This window comes from Nerophis ophidion, linkage group LG21 (assembly GCF_033978795.1).
Source record: "Nerophis ophidion isolate RoL-2023_Sa linkage group LG21, RoL_Noph_v1.0, whole genome shotgun sequence".
NCBI classification, from domain to species: Eukaryota; Metazoa; Chordata; class Actinopteri; order Syngnathiformes; family Syngnathidae; genus Nerophis; species Nerophis ophidion.
This window is the reverse complement of record NC_084631.1, coordinates 5024220-5043911: the sequence shown is the minus strand read 5'-3', so window position 1 is coordinate 5043911 and position 19692 is coordinate 5024220. Positions and strand designations below refer to the sequence as shown.

Sequence of the window (19692 nt, the reverse complement as noted above, 5' to 3'; positions counted from 1 at the left end):
AATATGCATATTAAAAATGTGTACATGCTAGTTTAGATTATTTTTCGACTTTCTTAAAAAAAACTGCAATGATGTCTTTTTTTTTTCCAAATAGTTGAAGAAAGACCACTACAAATGAGCAATATTTTGCACAATTGAATAAATCAGAAACTGATGACATAGTGCTGTATTTTACTTCTTTATCTCTTTTTTTCAACCAAAAATGCTCTTATTAGGGGGTACTTGAAATAAAAAAAAATGTTCACAGGGGGTACATCACTGAAAAAAGGTTGAGAACCACTGTATTATATATAAATAGTGGCAGTAGTTTCCTTTTGAGACGCTAGATGGCGACCAACAGAAAGCGTGAAAAATACACGACGAGGATGTAGAACGAGGACCCGGAAATGAAACAACTTCCACTTCCGGGTTGCCTCCTCGCTCAACAACGTCGTGAGAACGAACCCGCGCGCCCGACTATTAAGTTGCCCTGAAAACTTGGCCTTCATTGTCCCACAAACCTTCCTAAACGGACTCAACTGGTGGGACTTTTACAAACCGGGCGCCTTAATAGCAGTTAAGGTGAAGACCAAGGACTTGTAAGTAAATGCGCGTCAATTATATACAAGTGTGCTAACAGGGTTAGCATTAGCATGTAGCCATGTTACTTTTTGACAGCATTTTTTAATGTGACACGCCGTCTAACTTAAAGTTCGCTATCATAACACAGGCTTTTATTTCAGTGGTTCTTAACCTGGGTTTCTTCCATACTTGTTAACATTAAGACCTGCGAATTTCGGGGTGGGGGCTGGTTCAGGTGGGCGGGAGTATATATTGTAGATCCCGGAAGAGTTAGTGCTGCAAGGGGTTCTGGATATTTGTTCTGTTTTGTTACGGTCAGGATGTTCTCCCGAAATGTGTTTGTCATTCTTGTTTGGGGGCCTCACGGTGGAAGAGGGGTAGTGCGTCTGCCTCACAATACAAAGGTCCTGAGTAGTCCTGGGTGCAATCCCGGGCTCGGGATCTTTGTGTGGAGTTTGCATGTCCTCCCCGTGACTGCGTGGGTTCCCTGCGGGTACTCCGGCTCCCTCCCGCTTCCAAAGACATGCACCTGGGGATAGGTTGATTGGCAACACTAAATTGGCCCTAGTGTGTGAATGTGAATGTTGTCTGTCTACCTGTGTTGGCCCTGCGATGAGGTGGCGACTTGTCCAGGGTGTACACTGCCTTCCGCCCGATTGTAGCTGAGATAGGCACCGGCGACCCCAAAGGGAATAAGTGGTAGGAAATGGATGGATGGATGGATTCTTGTTTGGTGTGGGTTCACAGTGTGGGGCGTATTTGCAGGGTATCCGTCCATCCATTTCCTACAGCTTATTCCCTTTTGGGGTAGCGGGGGGCGCTGGCGCCTATCTATCTCAGCTACAATCGGGCGGAAGGCGGGGTACACCCTGGACAAGTCGCCACCTCATCGCAGGGCCAACACAGATAGACAGATAACATTCACACTCACATTCACACACTAGGGCCAATTTAGTGTTGCCAATCAACTTATCCCCAGGTGCATGTCTTTGGAAGTGGGAGGAAGCCGGAGTACCTGGAGGGAACCCACGCAGTCACGGGGAGAACATGCAAACTCCACACAGAAAGATCCTGAGCCTGGATTTGAACCCAGGACTGCAGGAACTTCGTATTGTGAGGCAGACTCACTAACCCCTCTGCCACCGTGAGTATCCGCGGATCCTTAAAAAGTCTTAAATTCATGTATCTAAAATTAAGGCCTTAAAAAGTATTAAATTTATTAGAAATTCCTAAAATGGTCTTAAACTCAGTACTCAATGGTCTTAAATTGTCGGGTCAGTTTTTTTTGTTTTTTTTTTCGGGGCACGTCTTTGAGTAAAAGTGAGTGATTTCAGCTCACTCATTTTTTCTTTGTATCTCTTCAAGAGATACAAAGAAAAAATGAGTGAGCTGAAATAAATAGAGGCAGAACTTGTGAATGAGGATCATTTGAGTGTGTGTTCAGTGTTTTGTTGTTGTTATAATACTGTTTTGCACTATTATTGACCAAATGTAATTTATTTTTTACACTCACCTCGGTTATTATGTTTTTACTGGCGTTGCTTTGTTTGTTTTGGATGTCAAAGTTTTTGGATCTCTCAAGATTTTTGATAAGCTGTTTGGCAGAGTGGTGCTTATCAGTTTATTAATAAACATACAAAAAGTAGACTTGACTGATTGTCATTGAGGTTGTAGTAGAGTGGGATCCCCAAACATTGCTTATATTTATAGATTTTTTATTATTTTTTTCGGTCTTACATTTCATTCAAGGTGGCATTAAAAAGGTCTTAAAAAGTCTTAAATTTGACTTGCTGAAACCTGCAGATACCCTGATTTGTAACGGTGTGTAGGGCTACCCTCAGTGTGACCTGTAAAGGTGTTGGTCAAGTATGCCTTGCATTCACTTATGTGTGTGTAAAAGCCACATAAATGATGTGAATGCGCCAGCACGCCTTAGTATAGAGCAGGGGTCTCAAACACGCGGCCCGCGAGACATTTTGTGGCCCGCACCTTAGTATGAAAATGTAATGTTGGTGCGGCCTGCCAGTTTTATATGAATGGCACTTTGCAGCATCATACTTGTATACCAGGGGTGCCCATTACGTCGATCACGAGCTACCAGTCGACCGCGGGGGGGGTGTCAGTCGATCTCCAGCCAGGCTATTAAAAAAAATAGACCTAAAAATTAGTGATCATCAATCTTCACCAAGACGTCACTTAAATGACATTCACGGTACCGGAGGGTCTTGTGAGATGACGCTGGCTGCTGCAAGATCATTATTATGAAAATATGACCAAGAGGAAGGCGAGAAACACTTTTTATTTCAACAGACTCTCGCGCCGAACCTTCCGTCAAAACTCTAAAGGCCGACTGCACATTTCCTATCTTCACAATAAAAGCCCTGCTTCATGCTGCCTGCGCTAACTAAATACAGAGTCTCGGAAAACTGGCGTGCACAAGCGATCCCTCAGAAAGCTTTCCGAGACTCTTATTTTGTTAGCGCAGGCAGCATGAAGCAGAGCTTTTATTGTGAAGATAGGAAATGTGCAGTCGGCCTTTAGAGTTTTGACGGAAGGGACGGCGCGAAAGTCTGTTGAAATAAAAAGTGTTTCTCGCCTTCCTCTCTGTAATTTTTTCATAATAATGAACTGGCAGCAGCCAGCGTCATCTCACAAGACCCTCGGGTGCCGTGAATGTCAATCAAGCAAGCTACGGAATTTGCCGCCAATGTTTTTCTTGTAAAGTGTATGGAAGCTGGATGAATTAGATGCCAAAAACCAACCACTTTCATGTGGTATTGTACAGAAAGGACAACTTTTTTTCTCCTCCATTTGAAAATGTGGGCGTTATCATCATTACTGTCTGATTCCAATCAATGCAAGTCATCAGAATCAGGTAATACACCAACTTATATTCTTGTCTTTGTGAAAGAAAGACATCTATATGTGTTACACATGCTTGTATTATCATTAAACACATTTAACTTGTTTACAAAAATGTCTCTTTCATAAATAAATAAATATAAATGATATATATAAATGAGGTAGATCCCCTCGAGTTGGTCAATTGAAAAGTAGCTCGCCTGCAGAAAAAGTGTGGGCACCCCTGTTGTATACCCTCGATTTTTCTGGGCGACTCACAATTTTCAGTGCCTCTCTGGAGGTAATCATTCTCTCGAATATCACCCAAAGAATAATGTAACTCCCTCCACATAGCACTGACACAATGGCTTTCTTTGACTGATTTATTGAAGGCTTCCTTTCCCTTCAATTCACAGTGAAAACTGTTAATAAAATAAAGCAAGTTACAAACGTAAAAATAACATGCACAGCATGTGGCTCAAGCATTTTACCGAAGTAAAATACAAACAGAAATGACAAATACCTCGTTGGCCTGCATGCTTCTTTTAGAAGGAAATTGTGATCTTCTGGCTCTTATAGCCCAAACGCTGAAAGTCCTTGTGACACTTTTTAGTCCTTGTTACGATCAGTTGCTCTCTTTATCCCTTCTTATTGCATCAAAGAGATGTTCACTCATACCCGGAAGTAGCGTCCTTATATCCGTTCACAGACCAATCAAGACACTTCAAAACAAACGCATGCCCACAAACCCAACAAAAAGGCATGAAATTACATTTTTAACCATAGTAACTTAAATAAAGCCTTCTTATGAACTTTTACACATTTTGATTTAAATTCCCTTTTATGAACTTAACTTATTCTGTTTTTAGAGAAATAAAACAAATTATAATTATTAGTCGCAACAGTTACAAATAATATTAAGTGGGCTACTGTAGAGGCAGTAAGCGACTGCAAGACATAGTTGATCAACAGCCACACAGGTCACACTGAGGGTGGTCGTATAGGCAACTTTAACACTGTTACAAATATGTGCCACACTGTGAACGCACACCAAACAAGAATGACAAACACATTTTGGAAGAACATCCTCACTGTAACACAACATAAACACAGCAGAACAAATACCCAGAATCCCATGCAGCTCTAACTCTTCCAGGCTACAATATACACCCCTCCCCCCCCGAACCCCACCCCCTATTGTAGCCCGGAAGACTTAGGGCTGCATTGGATTCTGGGTATTTGTTCTGTTGTGTTACGGTGTTGATGTTGTCCCAAAATGTGTTTGTCAATCGTGTTTGGTGTGGGTTCACAGTGTGGCGCATATTTTTAACAGTGATAAAGTTGTTTATGCGGCCACCCTCAGTGTGACCTGTATGGCTGTTGACCAAGTATGCCTTGCAGTCACTTCCGTGGGTCTGCAGAAACCTCATACAATATATGACTGGGCCGGCGCATTTTTCATATGGTAGAAAAGCGGACGCAAAAGGCAGTGTCACTATGGCATGCCCATAACAATGTTGTCCGGGTGATAACCGGGAAAATGAATACCCCGGGAGATTGTCTGGAGGAGCACTGATATTCGGGTGTTACCCGGAAAGATCGCGAGAGTTGGCAAGTATGTTGCACTAGGGCGGGAAATCCATTCAAAGAAGGTGAATTCAATAAAAAGTGCATGTTAGATTTTATAGGAAATCTCTTCTTGCGGCCCAGCCTCATCCAGTTTCTGCATCCAGTGGCCCCCAGGTAAATTGAGTTTGAGACCCCTGGTATAGAGGAAAAGCGGACGTGACGACAGGTTGTAGAGGATGCTAAAGGCAGTGCCTTCAAGGCATGCCCCCAATATCGCTGTCTGGGTGGAAATCGGGAGAAATTCGGGGGAATGGTTGCCCCGGGAGATTTTCAGGAGGGACACTGAAATTCGGGACTCATCGTGTAAATAAAAACTTCTCCATATCGGCGTATCATGGATACGGCAACAGCAAAAGTCACACTGATTTGCAAGTGTGTAATTTGTTGTGGCCCCGCGATGAGTTAGCAACTTGTCCAGAGTGTACGACGCCTTCCGCTCGATTGTAGGTGAGATAAACACCAGCGCCCCCCGCGATCCCAAAGGGAGCGGTAGAAAATGGATGGGTGGATGGATAATTTGTTGTGAGTTCATGCACTGTTGGTTTTGTTTTTGAACAAGGTGATGTTCATACACGGTTCATTTCGTACACCATGAAAAAAAAACATTTTTGTCTTGAATTTGAATAAAAATCATTTTATTTTTCACAAAAGAAGGTTTTGGTGAATGCGCATATGAAACTGGTGGTGTTCGGAACCTCCAACAAGGTTAAGAACCACTGATTTATTTGAAGCCGTCCTGTACTTTTGACCTGTGTCGAGCTGGGATGTGTTTGCATAATTGCCCGTGCGGTGCAGCTAATGCACTAGCCGAGGTAGGAGCTCTTGAAACTTTTTTTTGGTTAACTCTTTTGCCAACTTGTGTTTGCTTTGCAGAAGAGAGGATGTCCAAGCGGGATGCAGAGGAGTTGAGGCCGTGGGTGGAGCGCACGGTGAAGAAGGTGCTCGGCTTCTCGGAGCCCACCGTGGTCACTGTGGCGCTGCAGTGCGTGGGGAAGGGGATGGACAAGAGGAAAACCACAGGTAACCATCCATCCATCAATCAATGTTTATTTATATAGTTCTAAATCACAAGTGTCTCACAGGGCTGCACGAGCCACAACGTCATCCGCGGTACAGAGCCCACGTACGGGCAAGGAAAAACTAACCCCAGTGGGACGTTGATGTGAATGACTAGGAGAAACCTTGGAGGGGACTGCATATGTGGGAAACCCCCTCCCCCTCTAGGAGAGACCGAAAGCAATGGATGTCGAGTGGGTCTAACATCCATCCATTTACTACCGCTTATTCCTAGGGCTGGGCGATATATTGATATAAACGATATATCGCGGGTTTGCCTCTGTGCAATATAGAAAATTACGATATCGTAATATTCGAGTTAGGGCTGGGCGATATTGTCTTTTTTTAATATCGCAATATTTTTAGGCCTTATCGCTATATACGATATATATTACGATATTTTGCCTTGGCCTTGAATGAACACTTGATGCATATAATCACAGCAGTATGATGATTCTATGTGTCTACATTAAAACATTCTTCTTCATGCTGCATTAATAAATGCTACTTTTAAACTTTCATGCAGAGAGGGAAATCACAACTAAGTCAATTGACCAAAAGTGTATTTGTTAAACAGTTATTAAGCAATGGCACAAACGTTCAAGTCATTTCCAAAACAGAAAGTGCAAGATTGTCAGAGACATTTTAAGTGTCAAATAAAAATGAGCTGCATAATAGGAAATCAAATAGTGTTTGTCCTTTGCTATGTTGTAGGTTACTACGGACGTTATTAAATTTTGTTGACTATTTTGCTCCCACTGCGCCACGGGACGGCGTGGCGCAGTGGGAGAGTTGCCGTGCGCAACCTGAGGGTCCCTGGTTCAAATCCCACCTAGTACCATCCACGTCACGTCCGTTGTGTCCTGAGCAAGACACTTCACCCTTGCTCCTGATGGGTGCTGGTTGGCGCCTTGCATGGCAGCTCCCTCCATCAGTGTGTGAATATGTGTGTGAATGGGTAAATGTGGAAGTAGTGTCAAAGCGCTTTGAGTACCTTGAAGGTAGAAAAGCGCTATACAAGTACAACCCATTTATCATTATTTATCATTTATTTTTTTCATATGGTGTTGATCTGGAAATGTTTGCCTCCGGCATTTTGATGGTGTGGTCGTGTGGCACCGAACGGAGATGTTGACATGCGTAGTAAGCACTATCCATTCTCTAGCAGGTGACTTTTCAAATGATGCTACATATTAGCAGTAATGCTATGTTTTTGTAGCAACGCCGTTTTGGCCAACACTTGACAAATTACGGTTGTCTGTTCGACATATTCCCACTTGAAGCCAAACCACCGCCAGAGGATGAACCCGCTTCTGTTTTTCTTGTGAATTAATTCTTCCTTCATTCCCACCTTCTCTCTCTCGTTTCACCACTCGCACGGCTCTGCTAGCATCACAGCTAACGTTTCCCGTGCTGCTACCTCTCTGCTCCGCGAGGGCATATATGTATGTGACGTATGACGTGACAGTATGTGACGTGTGTAAGAAGGTGCGCTTGTCTGTGAGAAGGAGAGACAGGAAAGAGCGAGAAGAGCCTGTAATGTAATGCCAGCAGCTAAAAGCAACTGCATGAGAACTCCAATATCATGATATAGTCATTTTCTATATCGCACAGAGACAAACCCGTGATATATCGTGCATATCGATATATCGCCCAGCCCTGCATACATGTCACACTGAGGGTGGCCTTATAAACAACTTTAACACTGTTACTAATATGCGCCACACTGTGAACCCGCACCAAACAAGAATGACAAACACATTTCGGGAGAACATCCGCAACATAACATAAACACAACAAAACAAATACCCAGAGCCCCTTCGAGCACTAATTCTTTCGGGATGCTACAATAACATCTACGGCTTTTGGAGCTCAGTGCACAACTGCACACACAACAAGGAGACGAAGAAGAGACATGGCGACGACGAGTAAGAAGATGAAATACGCTTACACGTCCCAAAATGATTGGAAAAAATAATTTTATTTTATCCAGGACAGCTCGAAGGGGAGGGGGGAATGCTGCCTGCACCTCAACCCCACACCCCCCAACCACACCCTCTCCACCTCCCCAATTCAGAGGTCTCAAGGTTTGCATGTATGGTCACGATATACGATATATATCTCCATATTTTGCCTTAGCCTTTAATTAACACTTAATCATACTTACACTTCTTCTTCTTACTCGTCATCACCATGTCTCTTCTTCTGCTTCATCTTCTTTGCTGATTGCTGCGCTTGACTTCAAGGTGTAACCGTTATTATTGTCCGGCCGGAAACGGCGCCCAGTGAAGGGTGGTTTAGCAATATTTGTTGTGGAAATTGGGAGAAATTTGTGAGAACGGTGGACCCGGAGGGGCACGGAAATTTCAAACTCTACCAGGAAAATCGGCAGGGTTGGCAAGTATGCACTTGATGCATATAATCACAGCAGTATGAGGATTCTATGTGTCTACATTAAAACATTCTTGTTCATACTGCGTTAATATATGCTCATTTTAAACTTTCATGCAGAGAAGGAAATCACAACTAAGTCAGTTGACCAAAACTGTATTTATTAAACAAACATTCATGTAATTTCAAAACAGAAAGATCAAGAATATCAGAGATATTTTAAAACAAGCTATTAATGCACTTTTCTGCACGATGTCACTAAGATGACATTTTAAAACAACACTAAATTAAAGTGCACTTTTTGTACAGAACCCAACTACAATATTTTAAAACACAGTGCACTTGTGTGCATGATGTCACACAAGATATTTGAATAACTGTCAAATAAAAATGAGCTGCATTATAGGAAATCAAATAGTGTTCATCCTTCACGATGTGGTAGGTTACTGCAGACGTTATCTCCTACTGTTGACTATTTTTTTCGTTCTGTGTTGATGTGGAAATGGAAGACGCCAGGCTCAATTGGGTCAGTGCTGGTTGTTTGAGCGTTTTGTTGGGTGTGGCACCGGCCGGAGATGTTGATTGACATGCAGAGTTTCAAGCACTCCTCATTCTCTAGCGGGTGACTTTTCAAATTATACTAAAAATTAGTAGTGCTGCTACTTTAATAGCAACGTTTTTGCCGTATACTTGACATTAGGGCTGGGCGATATGGCCTTTGATTAATATCTCTATTTTTAGGCCATGTCACGATACATGATATATATATATCTTGATATTTTGCCTTAGCCTTGAATTAACATTTGATACATATAGGGGTGTAACGGTACGTGTATTTGTATCGAACCGTTTCGGTACGGGGGTTTCCGTTCGGCACGCGGGCGTATCGAACGAGTTCGGAAGCAGAAGTCTTCAAAAGCTGCTCTGCTTTCTGCCTCTGTCTCTGCCTCATTGTCCCGCCCACACAACCATCTGATTGGTTATATACAAAACCAATCAGCAGTGCGTATTCAGAGCGGTGTAACAGCCAATCAGCAGTGCGTATTCAGACTTCAGAGCGATGTAGTCAATCCTTCAGCATCGAGCAGAAATATTCGTTTAGCCAAATTATACGAAACACTTCCCAGTCACAACTATTACAAACATCACTATGAGCCCGTTGACCTTCCAGAAATTAAACTGCAGCTCAGCTCGCTCATAGTATAGGCTTGAGATGAAGGCTAATTAGCTTTTAGCGTAACGTTAGCTCATTTTGCTGTGCGTGTGTGTGTGTGCGCGTGTGCTTGTGCTTGTGTGTGTGTGTTAGGGGCAGCAAAGCCCTGTCCGTCTGTTATTTCATTGAATTCTATTGTGTTTAGGGATGAATAGTCTCTCCTATTGCAATTGTACTATTTTTCAGCAATAGTTACATTAATCATTAGTAATGTAGCAGCCTAGTTTTGAATACCAGGTTCCCTGCTATCACATGTTGATAAAAATACAACATTTACATAATAAAAGTCAACTACAGGCTTCCCAAATGCTGTAATAAATTAAGCATGATGAGTTGACATGAAACTGTTTAATGTTGCACTTTTTATATGTAGAAGAAAAGTTTTGTCATTTTATTTAATCAAAGCAACAACTTGAGGGAGTTTAATGTGGATTAACGTGGGCAGAATTATTATAGTGTTCCCAATGTTAAAAGGATAAAGCCATTGTTTACAAATTTGGTAAATAAATAACCCAAAAATGTATATTTTGTTGTTTTCTTACTATACCGAAAATGAACCGAACCGTGACCTCTAAACCGAGGTACGTACCGAACCGAAATTTTTGTGTACCGTTACACCCTTACATACATATAATCACAGCAGTATGATGATTCAATGTGTCTACATTAAAACATTCTGGTTCATACTGCATTACTATATGCTCATTTTAAACTTTCATGCAGAGAAGGAAATCACAACTAAGTCAATTTACCAAAACTGTATTTGTTAAAGAGTTATTAAGACAAACATTCCACTTCAACTGTGTCTTCTTTCGGTCATCTTTGTTGTAAATTTTAGCGCTTTCATTGTGAGTCTACTGACTTAAACGCTACTGTGTATTAGAAATGGCAACATCGGAGTCTGCCCCACAACAAGAAGATAGAGAAAAATAAGGAACTTATTGACAACAGTGTCCAACTACAATGGTGGATTTGCGGAAAGCTCTTCGAGTAAATCTCTACCATAAATGAAAATATATCCGTTGACTTAACTAATTTTCTCCACCATGCACTGATTTTGTATTTTCGGGACTGATGGGGATCCCAAATACACAACACAAGGTCCCAATAGGTTGAAAAAAAAGTTAGTTTAGATCCCCCTTTTAAAAGTACAGCATGAAACGTGACCAAAACAAGAAGCTAACCTATAAATAAAAGCACAAAACGGGGAACGGTGGCAGAAAGAAAACTGATAAATACCAAAAGTCCAACCGTGTGTCAATTTCAATGTTATGTGAAGAAAGACTAATAAAGGTAATCTGAATACTTATTTAAACTATTTTTTTCCCTAAAAGACGCATTTAGGCTTTATTTTTAGGATTACTCAATTACTTAAAGGATCGATAAGTTTTTTCGCAGACTTAGTCGGTGTTTCAAGTGGCTCTATTACCATTGTTTAGTACGGAAGGGGGCGGTTGATTGTTTCAGGGACGATGAGTGGTCCCAGACACATCATTTCCCCAGACAAACATTCCCTCTCCTCACGATGACAGCATTTCAGCCACTTTAAAGTCAGTTTTAATGTTCCTTCTTCAACAGTAGATTCTAGTTTTATTGGCCCATTCCGTGATTCCCTCGCCGGTCCGTTATGGCGGAAATCCTAGGGCACTACTTTGCCTCACTACACGTACACGCTCCAAACTGATTATAACAAAAATACAAAGCAGGTGAGCCAAGCAACACACGCTCTGAACCTTGTCAGGTCAACCGAACGCTTCAGATGTTTTCATAAACTGTTCCATCCCCTAATTCCCACGCTCATGTTTTTAGACCAACTGCACCCTTTCCTGAACGAATCCGCTGGAAGTTTTGTCGAGCGTCTTTTTGAGGCATGGGAGGAGAGCCGCAGCACCCGTAGCAGCAAAGGATCTGGAGACAAGAACCGCAAGAGAGACCTGAAGGTAAAGCGCTATCCTCCAGTTGCAGGGTCACCCCTAGACTGCTAAGAGACTTGTAGCGGTGGGCGTGACTACAATGACATCATCAAGTCATTTGCGTAATCTGCTATGATGATATGATTTTATTAAGAAATATTTTTGCACTGGTGTTTTGTTTCCAATAGATTCTCCTTAGTTTTATTCCTTCTAAATGTTTTAACTCCTGTGCAGGACTTTGGGAAACTTTTTGTTTTTTTAAATATGCTATGTAAATAGTTGAGTGGATGTGATGAAAAGGCTAAAAAATGTGTACACACATATAAAAACAAATCTATTATTATTAATTAAAGTTAAAGTACCACTAATAGTCACTAGGGTTGAGTATCGATTGGAATCGGGACTAACTTTCCGGTTCTCCCGGAATCGTTCAAAAGTTTAAATTTTGATTCCTAGTTTCGAAACAGAGTCCGCCGACCGGAAAAAAATAATAAGTCTGTCGACCCGGAAAAAGAAGCCGCTGAACACCAACGAAGAAGCGCCCACCGCCGGAAGTGTTAGCATAGCCGAGCCTATGTAGCCGAGCGAGTCAGTCAAGCATGGATAGCGGGCGTCGACGGTCGAAAGTGTGGCTTTATTTTACTAAAAAAAAAAGAAATATCGGCGAAGTGTGACAGGACTGTTTCGTGCTTAAGAGGGTGCACATCGAACGTGATGAAGCACCTCCGAGTTCATGGAGTACAAATAAATGCGTGTACCGTCTTGGACAGGAGACACTATCTGTCCAGAACGCTCACGCATTCTGCCTGAGAAGGCGGATATGGTCATTTTCCTAAACAAGAACTGTCTCTGATTTTATACTCTACCTGCGGCTAATCTGGACTAGGTTTTGCAAGATGTTTCTTATTGTTTATTTGCTTTTCTGCACCAGGTTAGCCCATCAGTGGGAGTACCTAAAGCATCATACACTTGTGTGTGTAAATGTGTTTTCATGAGGTTTCCTGCAGCATCATACACTTGTGTGTGTAAATGTGTTTTCATGAGGTTTCCTGCAGCATCATACACTTATGTGTAAATGTGTTTTCAAAAATGAAGGTCTCGATGAAAGTGTACCTCTGTGAAAATGTATTCATAATTTATGATATTTATATTTAAGTTCATAGATTTCATATTTATATTCTAGTTGAAAACAGCCCTGTGAGGAATTTATAGTAAAGTTCATAAAAAGTTAATAGAATTAAAATTGATGGAGAATGTCAGACTATTTCATTCAGAAAGACTTTAGGTTAGCTAGCTCATTTAAAATATCCCAACCTTTTTTTTGACCATGCCTTTTTTTTTTTTTTTTTTTTTAAAAGAAAGAATCAGAATCGAGAATCGTCAGGAATCGGAATCGAAACAAAGAATCAGAATCGTTCAAATACAAACGATACCCAACCCTAATAGTCACACACACACACACACACACACACACTAGGTGAAATTACTCTCTGCATTTGACCCATCCCCTTGTTCCACCCCCTGGGAGGTGAGGGGACCAGTGAGCAGCAGCGGTGGCTGCGTTTGGGAATCGTTATGGTGATTTAACCCCCAATTCCAACCCTAAATGCTATGTGCAAAGGAGGGAGGTAATGGGTCTTCGGTATGATTCCGCCGGGGTTTTAACTCACACCCTACCAATCTTAGTTATATTTTTATATATTTTTACCATATTTTCAATGGTAGTTGCTTATTGTGCAATGTACTTTAAGATGTGTTCTTCTGGTGTTATTCCAAAATACAGTCGTGTTTACAAACTCTTAACTTCCGGCCCTTGATGTCCTTGACGAAGAGGTGAGCCACAGCGAGCGTGACGTCACACTTGGTTCCGGCTGCTCCAGTTGAACTTTCTCTTCTTAAAAGCTGCCACTGTCCTCTTAATATTTGCACACTTTGAAGATCACTGTCCACGGGCACATCTGGTAACGTCTACATCGTAGAAATGCCGATAGTGTTCCAGACAGTGTCGTGCGTCTTGTTTAAATCCAGGTTTGGCAGCACTGTTTTCGGTAATCAAAGGCTTTTTTCCGGTGGTCGAGTTTTTGGCAAATCACTTGTCAATAGGCTATATATTCTGCTGGGGCAGCGGGCTGAGAGCGAGGGATGCTAACAGACTGGACAAGCTGGTAGAGAAGGCCAGTAACGTGGTGGGAGTGGAGCTGGACTCTCTGGCGATGGTGTCAGAGAGAAGAAGTCTAGCAAAACTTCTAGCCATTATGGACAAGACTTCCCACCCACTACACTCGGACCTTGCGGAGAGAATGATCACGTTCAGTGGAACGCTCAGACTCCCAAAATGTAACACGGAACGACACAGGAGGTATTTCATACCAACAGCCATCAGACTGTATAATGCATAGGTTTCTTCTTGAGTGCAGTTAAATGTAGAATATATGTAGACTATATTTATATTATATATATGTCATATATTATTTATTATTATTATTGCTTATTGTGAGCGAACTGTGGTGCTGAATTTCCCCCAGGGATCAATAAAGTACTTTATATTCTATTCTATATCCATTTAAAATGTAACAACCTGTTGGTGGTAATGTTTAATATTTGTGTGGTTTGGATTGAATGTCAGTTTGTCCCATGCTTACAAACGCACCGTCCGTGCCTGAAAAATAATTGGCGGAAAATGAGGAAGTGTTGTGTGCGCCTGACGGGGAAGCGCAGACTCACAGAGATGACAGTGTGTACCTGGGAGGTAAAACCTGTTTGACTTGTGCCTTTGTTTATCATAAGATTTGTAATAAATGTTAAAAATTGCGACGGACGTTGTGTGATTTCTTCTGGGGCTTACACTATATTATTTTACTTCATTTCCTATTTAAGTAGAAAAAAAACAACCCTATTTTCAAGGTGTGGCGGTAATAAAAATGCTGTGGTGGTCCACCACATTCATTTACATTAAGGGAAAACCCTGTATTGCATGTATCAACTAATACTCTTCAGTTGATGGTTCTTTTTAAAAATTCGACATTATGAGCTGTCTTTCTTCTACTTGTGTTCCTAGGAAGTCTTCAGTGAAGAGACTAAAAAAGGAAGCAAGCAAGCCGTAGTGGAGTCTGCAGAAGGTACAGTTCCCAAACGTAAGCGGGTCCCTCGTTTTCAGGAGGTGGAAGAGCCTGAGGTCACTGCAGCTCCGCCCGCCGAGAGCCCTGTAATGCTCAGCAAAATGCAGGTAGAACATCACCACGAACACATCTGCTGCAGGGTCACATAAGTGCAGTTATTTTTGATTTTTTTCTGACTTTTTTTTCCAGATCAAACAAATGATGGAGGAAGCCACAAAACAGATAGAACAGCGAAGGAAACAACTGAACATACCAGCTCCTACTGCAGTAATTGCTTCTTTCTGTGTTCTGCACATCACTTGGATGGTCATAGGGGAAAGAAAACAATGGCTTCCTTTTTACAGGCACGCATGGAACCTTCTGCAATGTCCCGACTTCTTGGCAACGCTGCCGCCAGTGGCGGCTCCATCGTACCCTCGCAGGCCGCCAGCTTCATGAACGACGCCATCGAGAAGGCTCGCAAGGCCGCTGAGCAAAAGGCGCGCATCCAGTCCCAGTTAACCATTCAACCTAATGTTCTCGGAGGTTTGGGAAACACCATCGCTCACAACTTTGTCGCTCTGGCTAACCTTCACGCCATGGGAATCGCCCCGCCGTGAGTATTACCACAAAGTATCAATACAGACCAACAATTTTGTTGATTGAGAATGTTCAACCCTTGTGCTATTGTAGAAAAGTAGAACTGAAAGAATTGAATAAGCCAACCCCACTCATTCTGGATGACAAGGGTAGGACAGTGGATGCCACCGGTAAAGAGATCGAGCTCACACATCGCATGCCCACCCTGAAAGGTATGTATGCTGTCACAATAGAAAATTAAACGTTCATTATTAGTCGGAAATCGGAAAAATTAAGTAGAACAGTGGTTCTTAACCTTTTGGACCTCTGGGCCCAACTTCCACTACAGGGGGATCCTGGTCGCACACAAATAATAACACTGGATTAGTAATCTTATTCCTGATTTTAAAGGGGAACATTATCACAATTTCAAAAGGGTTAAAAACAATAAAAATCAGTTCCCAGTGGCTTGTTATATTTTTTGAATTTTTTTTCAAAATTTTACCGGTCTCGGAATATCCCTAAATAAAGCTTTAAAGTGCCTTATTTTCACTATCTTTGAAACCACTATCCATTTCCCTGTGACGTCACACAGTGCTGCCAATGTAAACAAACAATGGGAATACCACTGGAAGATATAGTGACATTAGCTCGGATTCAAACTCGGATTTCAGCAATTTAAGCGATTCAACAGATTACGCATGTATTGAAACAGATGGTTGGAGTATGGAAGTATTGAATAAGAAACTGAAGCTATTGAGCAAATAGCTTTTGACGCTATTCATAGCCATAGCATGGCCGAATAGCTGCGTTAGCATCGCCGGTAAAATGTGCGGACCAAACGATCAGGACTTTCGCATCTTTTGACACTGGAGCAACTTAAATCCGTCGATTGGTAAGTGTTTTTTTCCCATTAAATGTGGGTGGGAGGAAACGTAATATAGTTGCAAATGCATCTGCAGGTTATCTATACATCTCTGTGCCATGTCTGCTTTAGCACCGCCGGTAAATAGCATGTTAGCATCGATTAGCGTAGCATGTTAGCATCGATTAGCTGGCAGTCAACATCAACAAAACTCACCTTTGTGATTTCGTTGACTATTGTTGCAAATGCATCTACAGGTTATCCATACATCTCTGTGCCATGGTTGCCTTAGCATCGCCGGTAAATAGCATGTTAGCATTGATTAACGTAACATGTTAGCATCGATTAGCTGGCAGTCAAAATCAACAAAACTCACCTTTGTGATTTCGTTGACTTTATCGTTGCAAATGCATCTGCAGGTTATCCATACATCTCTATGCCATGTCTGTCTTAGCATCGCCGGTCAAATGTGGAGACTCTCCGGCACATTCAATGGGGGTCTGGCGGCAGACACTTTGGCATCTTCGGGCCAGTGGTGCAACTTGAATCCCTCCCTGTTAGTGTTGTTACACCCTCCGACAACACACCGTCGAGGCATGATGTCTCCAAGGTTCCAAAAAATAGTCAAAAAAACGGAAAATAACAGTGCTGAGACCCGGTGTTTGTAATGTGTAGAAAATGAAAATGGCGGGTGTGTTACCTCGGCGACGTCACATTCTGACGTCATCGCCTCCAGCGCGATAAACAGAAAGGCGTTTAATTCGCCAAAATTCACCCATTTAGAGTTCGGAAATCGGTTAAAAAAATATATGGTCTTTTTTCTGCACCATCAAGGTATATATTGACGCTTACATAGGTCTGGTGATAATGTTCCCCTTCCATAGTATTCAGTAAGAGCCGCACCTGCATGTGTTCATCACAAAGTTTAGTATCTAGGCTTCGGTAAGGCTGATTACAAAAATAAAAACATATCAAACTGCAGTAGAAAGGACTCATAAAAACTGATAAATATATTTACATACAGTTACACAATGCTGGAATAAGTACATTCATTGTGATTAATGAATAAAAATTATATATACCGTATTTTTCAGAGTATAAGTCGCTCCGGAGTATAAGTCGCACCTGCTGAAAATGCATAATAAAGAAGGAAAAAAACATATAAGTCACATTTTTGGGGGAAATTTATATGATAAAACCTAACACCAAAATAAAGAATAGTGAACAACAGGCTGAACAAGTGTACGTTATATGACGCATAAACAACCAACTAAGAAGGTGCCTGTATTAAAATATAACTATATATATATATATATATATATATATATGGTTATATTTAAATAAACCATTAATGGGACCACGTCAAACAAGCACAAAGTACAGATACTAAAGCTAAAACAAATTCAGTATTTTTAAAGTATATGATAAAATAGAAAACTACTTGTTTGATAATTGTAAGAATGTTTCTTATGAAGACTCTTTAATTATGTGACATGATGCCAGCAAATCCTGGCTGTTTGTAAGTGGACAGCAACCTCATAACACATATTAAAACTTTTTTATACACACAATGGAATTTAATACAGAGGAAAACATAATGTGTGTGTTTCGTTTGTCAGTAGACAACAAATAGTTGTGGATCACATGACTTAAAGACATCTCATTCAATCAGATTACATCCTACAACATCATTACTCATACTTTATTTAATGATGTAAGAATTAAATGTCCAAATACAACAGTTTAGACAATGTTTTTGACTTGTAAACCAAGCATCCATTCTTTTTCTACCACTTGTCCCTTTAGGGGTCAGGATTTAAAAATAATTTAGTGCGTAGTTTGTATTAATATTACATCGTCAAACAGTTGACTGAACTTCACTCTACTTCCTGTTGAAAGGATTACCAGTAAAAGGAAGGACTATTTTTGTTTTTGGGAGAACTTTTTACTATGGCCGTCAACGGAAAAAAAAATCGATAAATTAACTGAACTCTCTGATAAGTGTTTAATTTTTGTTTTTGTAGACAAAACCTTTGTTAAAAGTGACAAATGTTTCTTGTTACTCTGTTACAAGCAATTTATCTGAATTGCAATGAATTTAATTCAACTTCCTCTAATTCCAGTTTAATATTCTGTGGGATGGAGCCAACTCAATTCAAATTTCAGCTAAAAATAATTTGAAATTTCAGATATGGCATTTTTAACAGGTCTGGCTCACACCAGACCCTGTAGGAACTAAAACCTGTCTAACTTAGATATTGGGTTTCACTATGTAAAGCGCTTTGAGTCACTAGAGAAAAGCGCTATATAAATATAATACACTTCACTTCACTTCACTACTTTGCTTTCAATAATTCATTGATTCATAGTTTTTGGGGTTTTTTTTTGGTTACCCTCACTCACAATTTCCTTTTTTGTTCCCAGCCAACATTCGAGCGGTCAAGAGGGAGCAGTTCCGTCAGCAGCTGAAAGAAAAGCCCGGGGAAGAGTTGGAGTCCACGTCCTACTTTGACAATCGCGTAAACCTCTTAGCGGCACAGAGGGCTCGCAAGAGCTTCAAATTCCACGAGCCGGGGCGCTTTGAGAAGATCGCCCAAAGAATCCGAACTAAGGTTTGTTTGAACTCAACATTGTCCGATTGTTTTTAGAATGCTCCAATTAAATATTTGGAAAAGAAACATTTTGCACTTTTTTGCTGTGACAGGCTCAGTTAGAGAGGTTGCAGAATGAGATATCCCAGGCGGCTAAGAAGACTGGAATCCACGCGTCCACCAAGCTGGCTCTGATCGCCCCCAGAAAGGACATTGGAGACAGCGAAGTCCCCAACATCGAATGGTGGGACTCCTTCATTTTGCCCACCAACATGGAGATGTAAGCAATTACCTCACATGAATGCTCTTACTGCGGCCCTTGGTTAGTCATCTCAAATATGCTCTTTTCCCATGAAGAACTCCAAAAACCAAATTGGATGAGGTGGTGCTTTTTGGCGTGACAAACTTAGTGGAACATCCTGCACAAATTAGCCCTCCAAGTAAGTGTGAAGCGTACAAGTCTGACACCACTCTCCTATGCTATTGCTGCACCACAGTCATATTCATAATAGACTAAACGGGTTACAGGGTTTGTGTTTCTGTCCCCTCAGTTGACACCGACAAGCCAATCGCGCTGGGCTTATACCTGACAAAGAAAGAACAGAAGAAACTGAGACGGCAGACGCGCAGGGAGGGCCTTAAAGAAGTGCAGGAAAAGGTCCGACTGGGACTGATGCCTCCGCCGGAGCCCAAAGGTACATGTGCATTCTTATAACAACAATAACTAGTCAGTCCAAGCAACAGTGGTACCTCTGTTTTCATTAGTAATCCGTTCCAAAAGGCCAGATGAAGACTGATTCATATGAAAACTGCAGCAATTTCGCCCATAAGAAATAATGTAAAACCAATGTAAACTGGTTCTGGACACCAACATGTGTTAACACAAAACCCATTTAATGGCAAATAACTACTGTTTTAATTGCAGAAAACAATGCAAAGTGCATGCAAATAATGT

At 41.4% G+C, this 19692-nt stretch overlaps 1 protein-coding gene across 1 annotated transcript in view; it reads left to right on the top strand.

The window, feature by feature from the left end:
- Positions 1-363: 363 nt before the first annotated feature.
- The window catches only part of prpf3 (PRP3 pre-mRNA processing factor 3 homolog (yeast)), a 34362-nt gene continuing 15033 nt past the window's right edge, over positions 364-19692 (top strand). Inside the window, exons 1-11 of the mRNA XM_061881653.1 lie at positions 364-578; positions 5905-6051; positions 11501-11631; positions 14663-14830; positions 14913-14990; positions 15068-15318; positions 15396-15514; positions 18571-18758; positions 18851-19017; positions 19095-19177; positions 19289-19432. Of these exons, the coding sequence (XP_061737637.1) occupies positions 5913-6051; positions 11501-11631; positions 14663-14830; positions 14913-14990; positions 15068-15318; positions 15396-15514; positions 18571-18758; positions 18851-19017; positions 19095-19177; positions 19289-19432 (1468 nt within the window). The 5' untranslated portion in view covers positions 364-578; positions 5905-5912. The remainder of the gene's footprint in view (positions 579-5904; positions 6052-11500; positions 11632-14662; positions 14831-14912; positions 14991-15067; positions 15319-15395; positions 15515-18570; positions 18759-18850; positions 19018-19094; positions 19178-19288; positions 19433-19692) is intronic.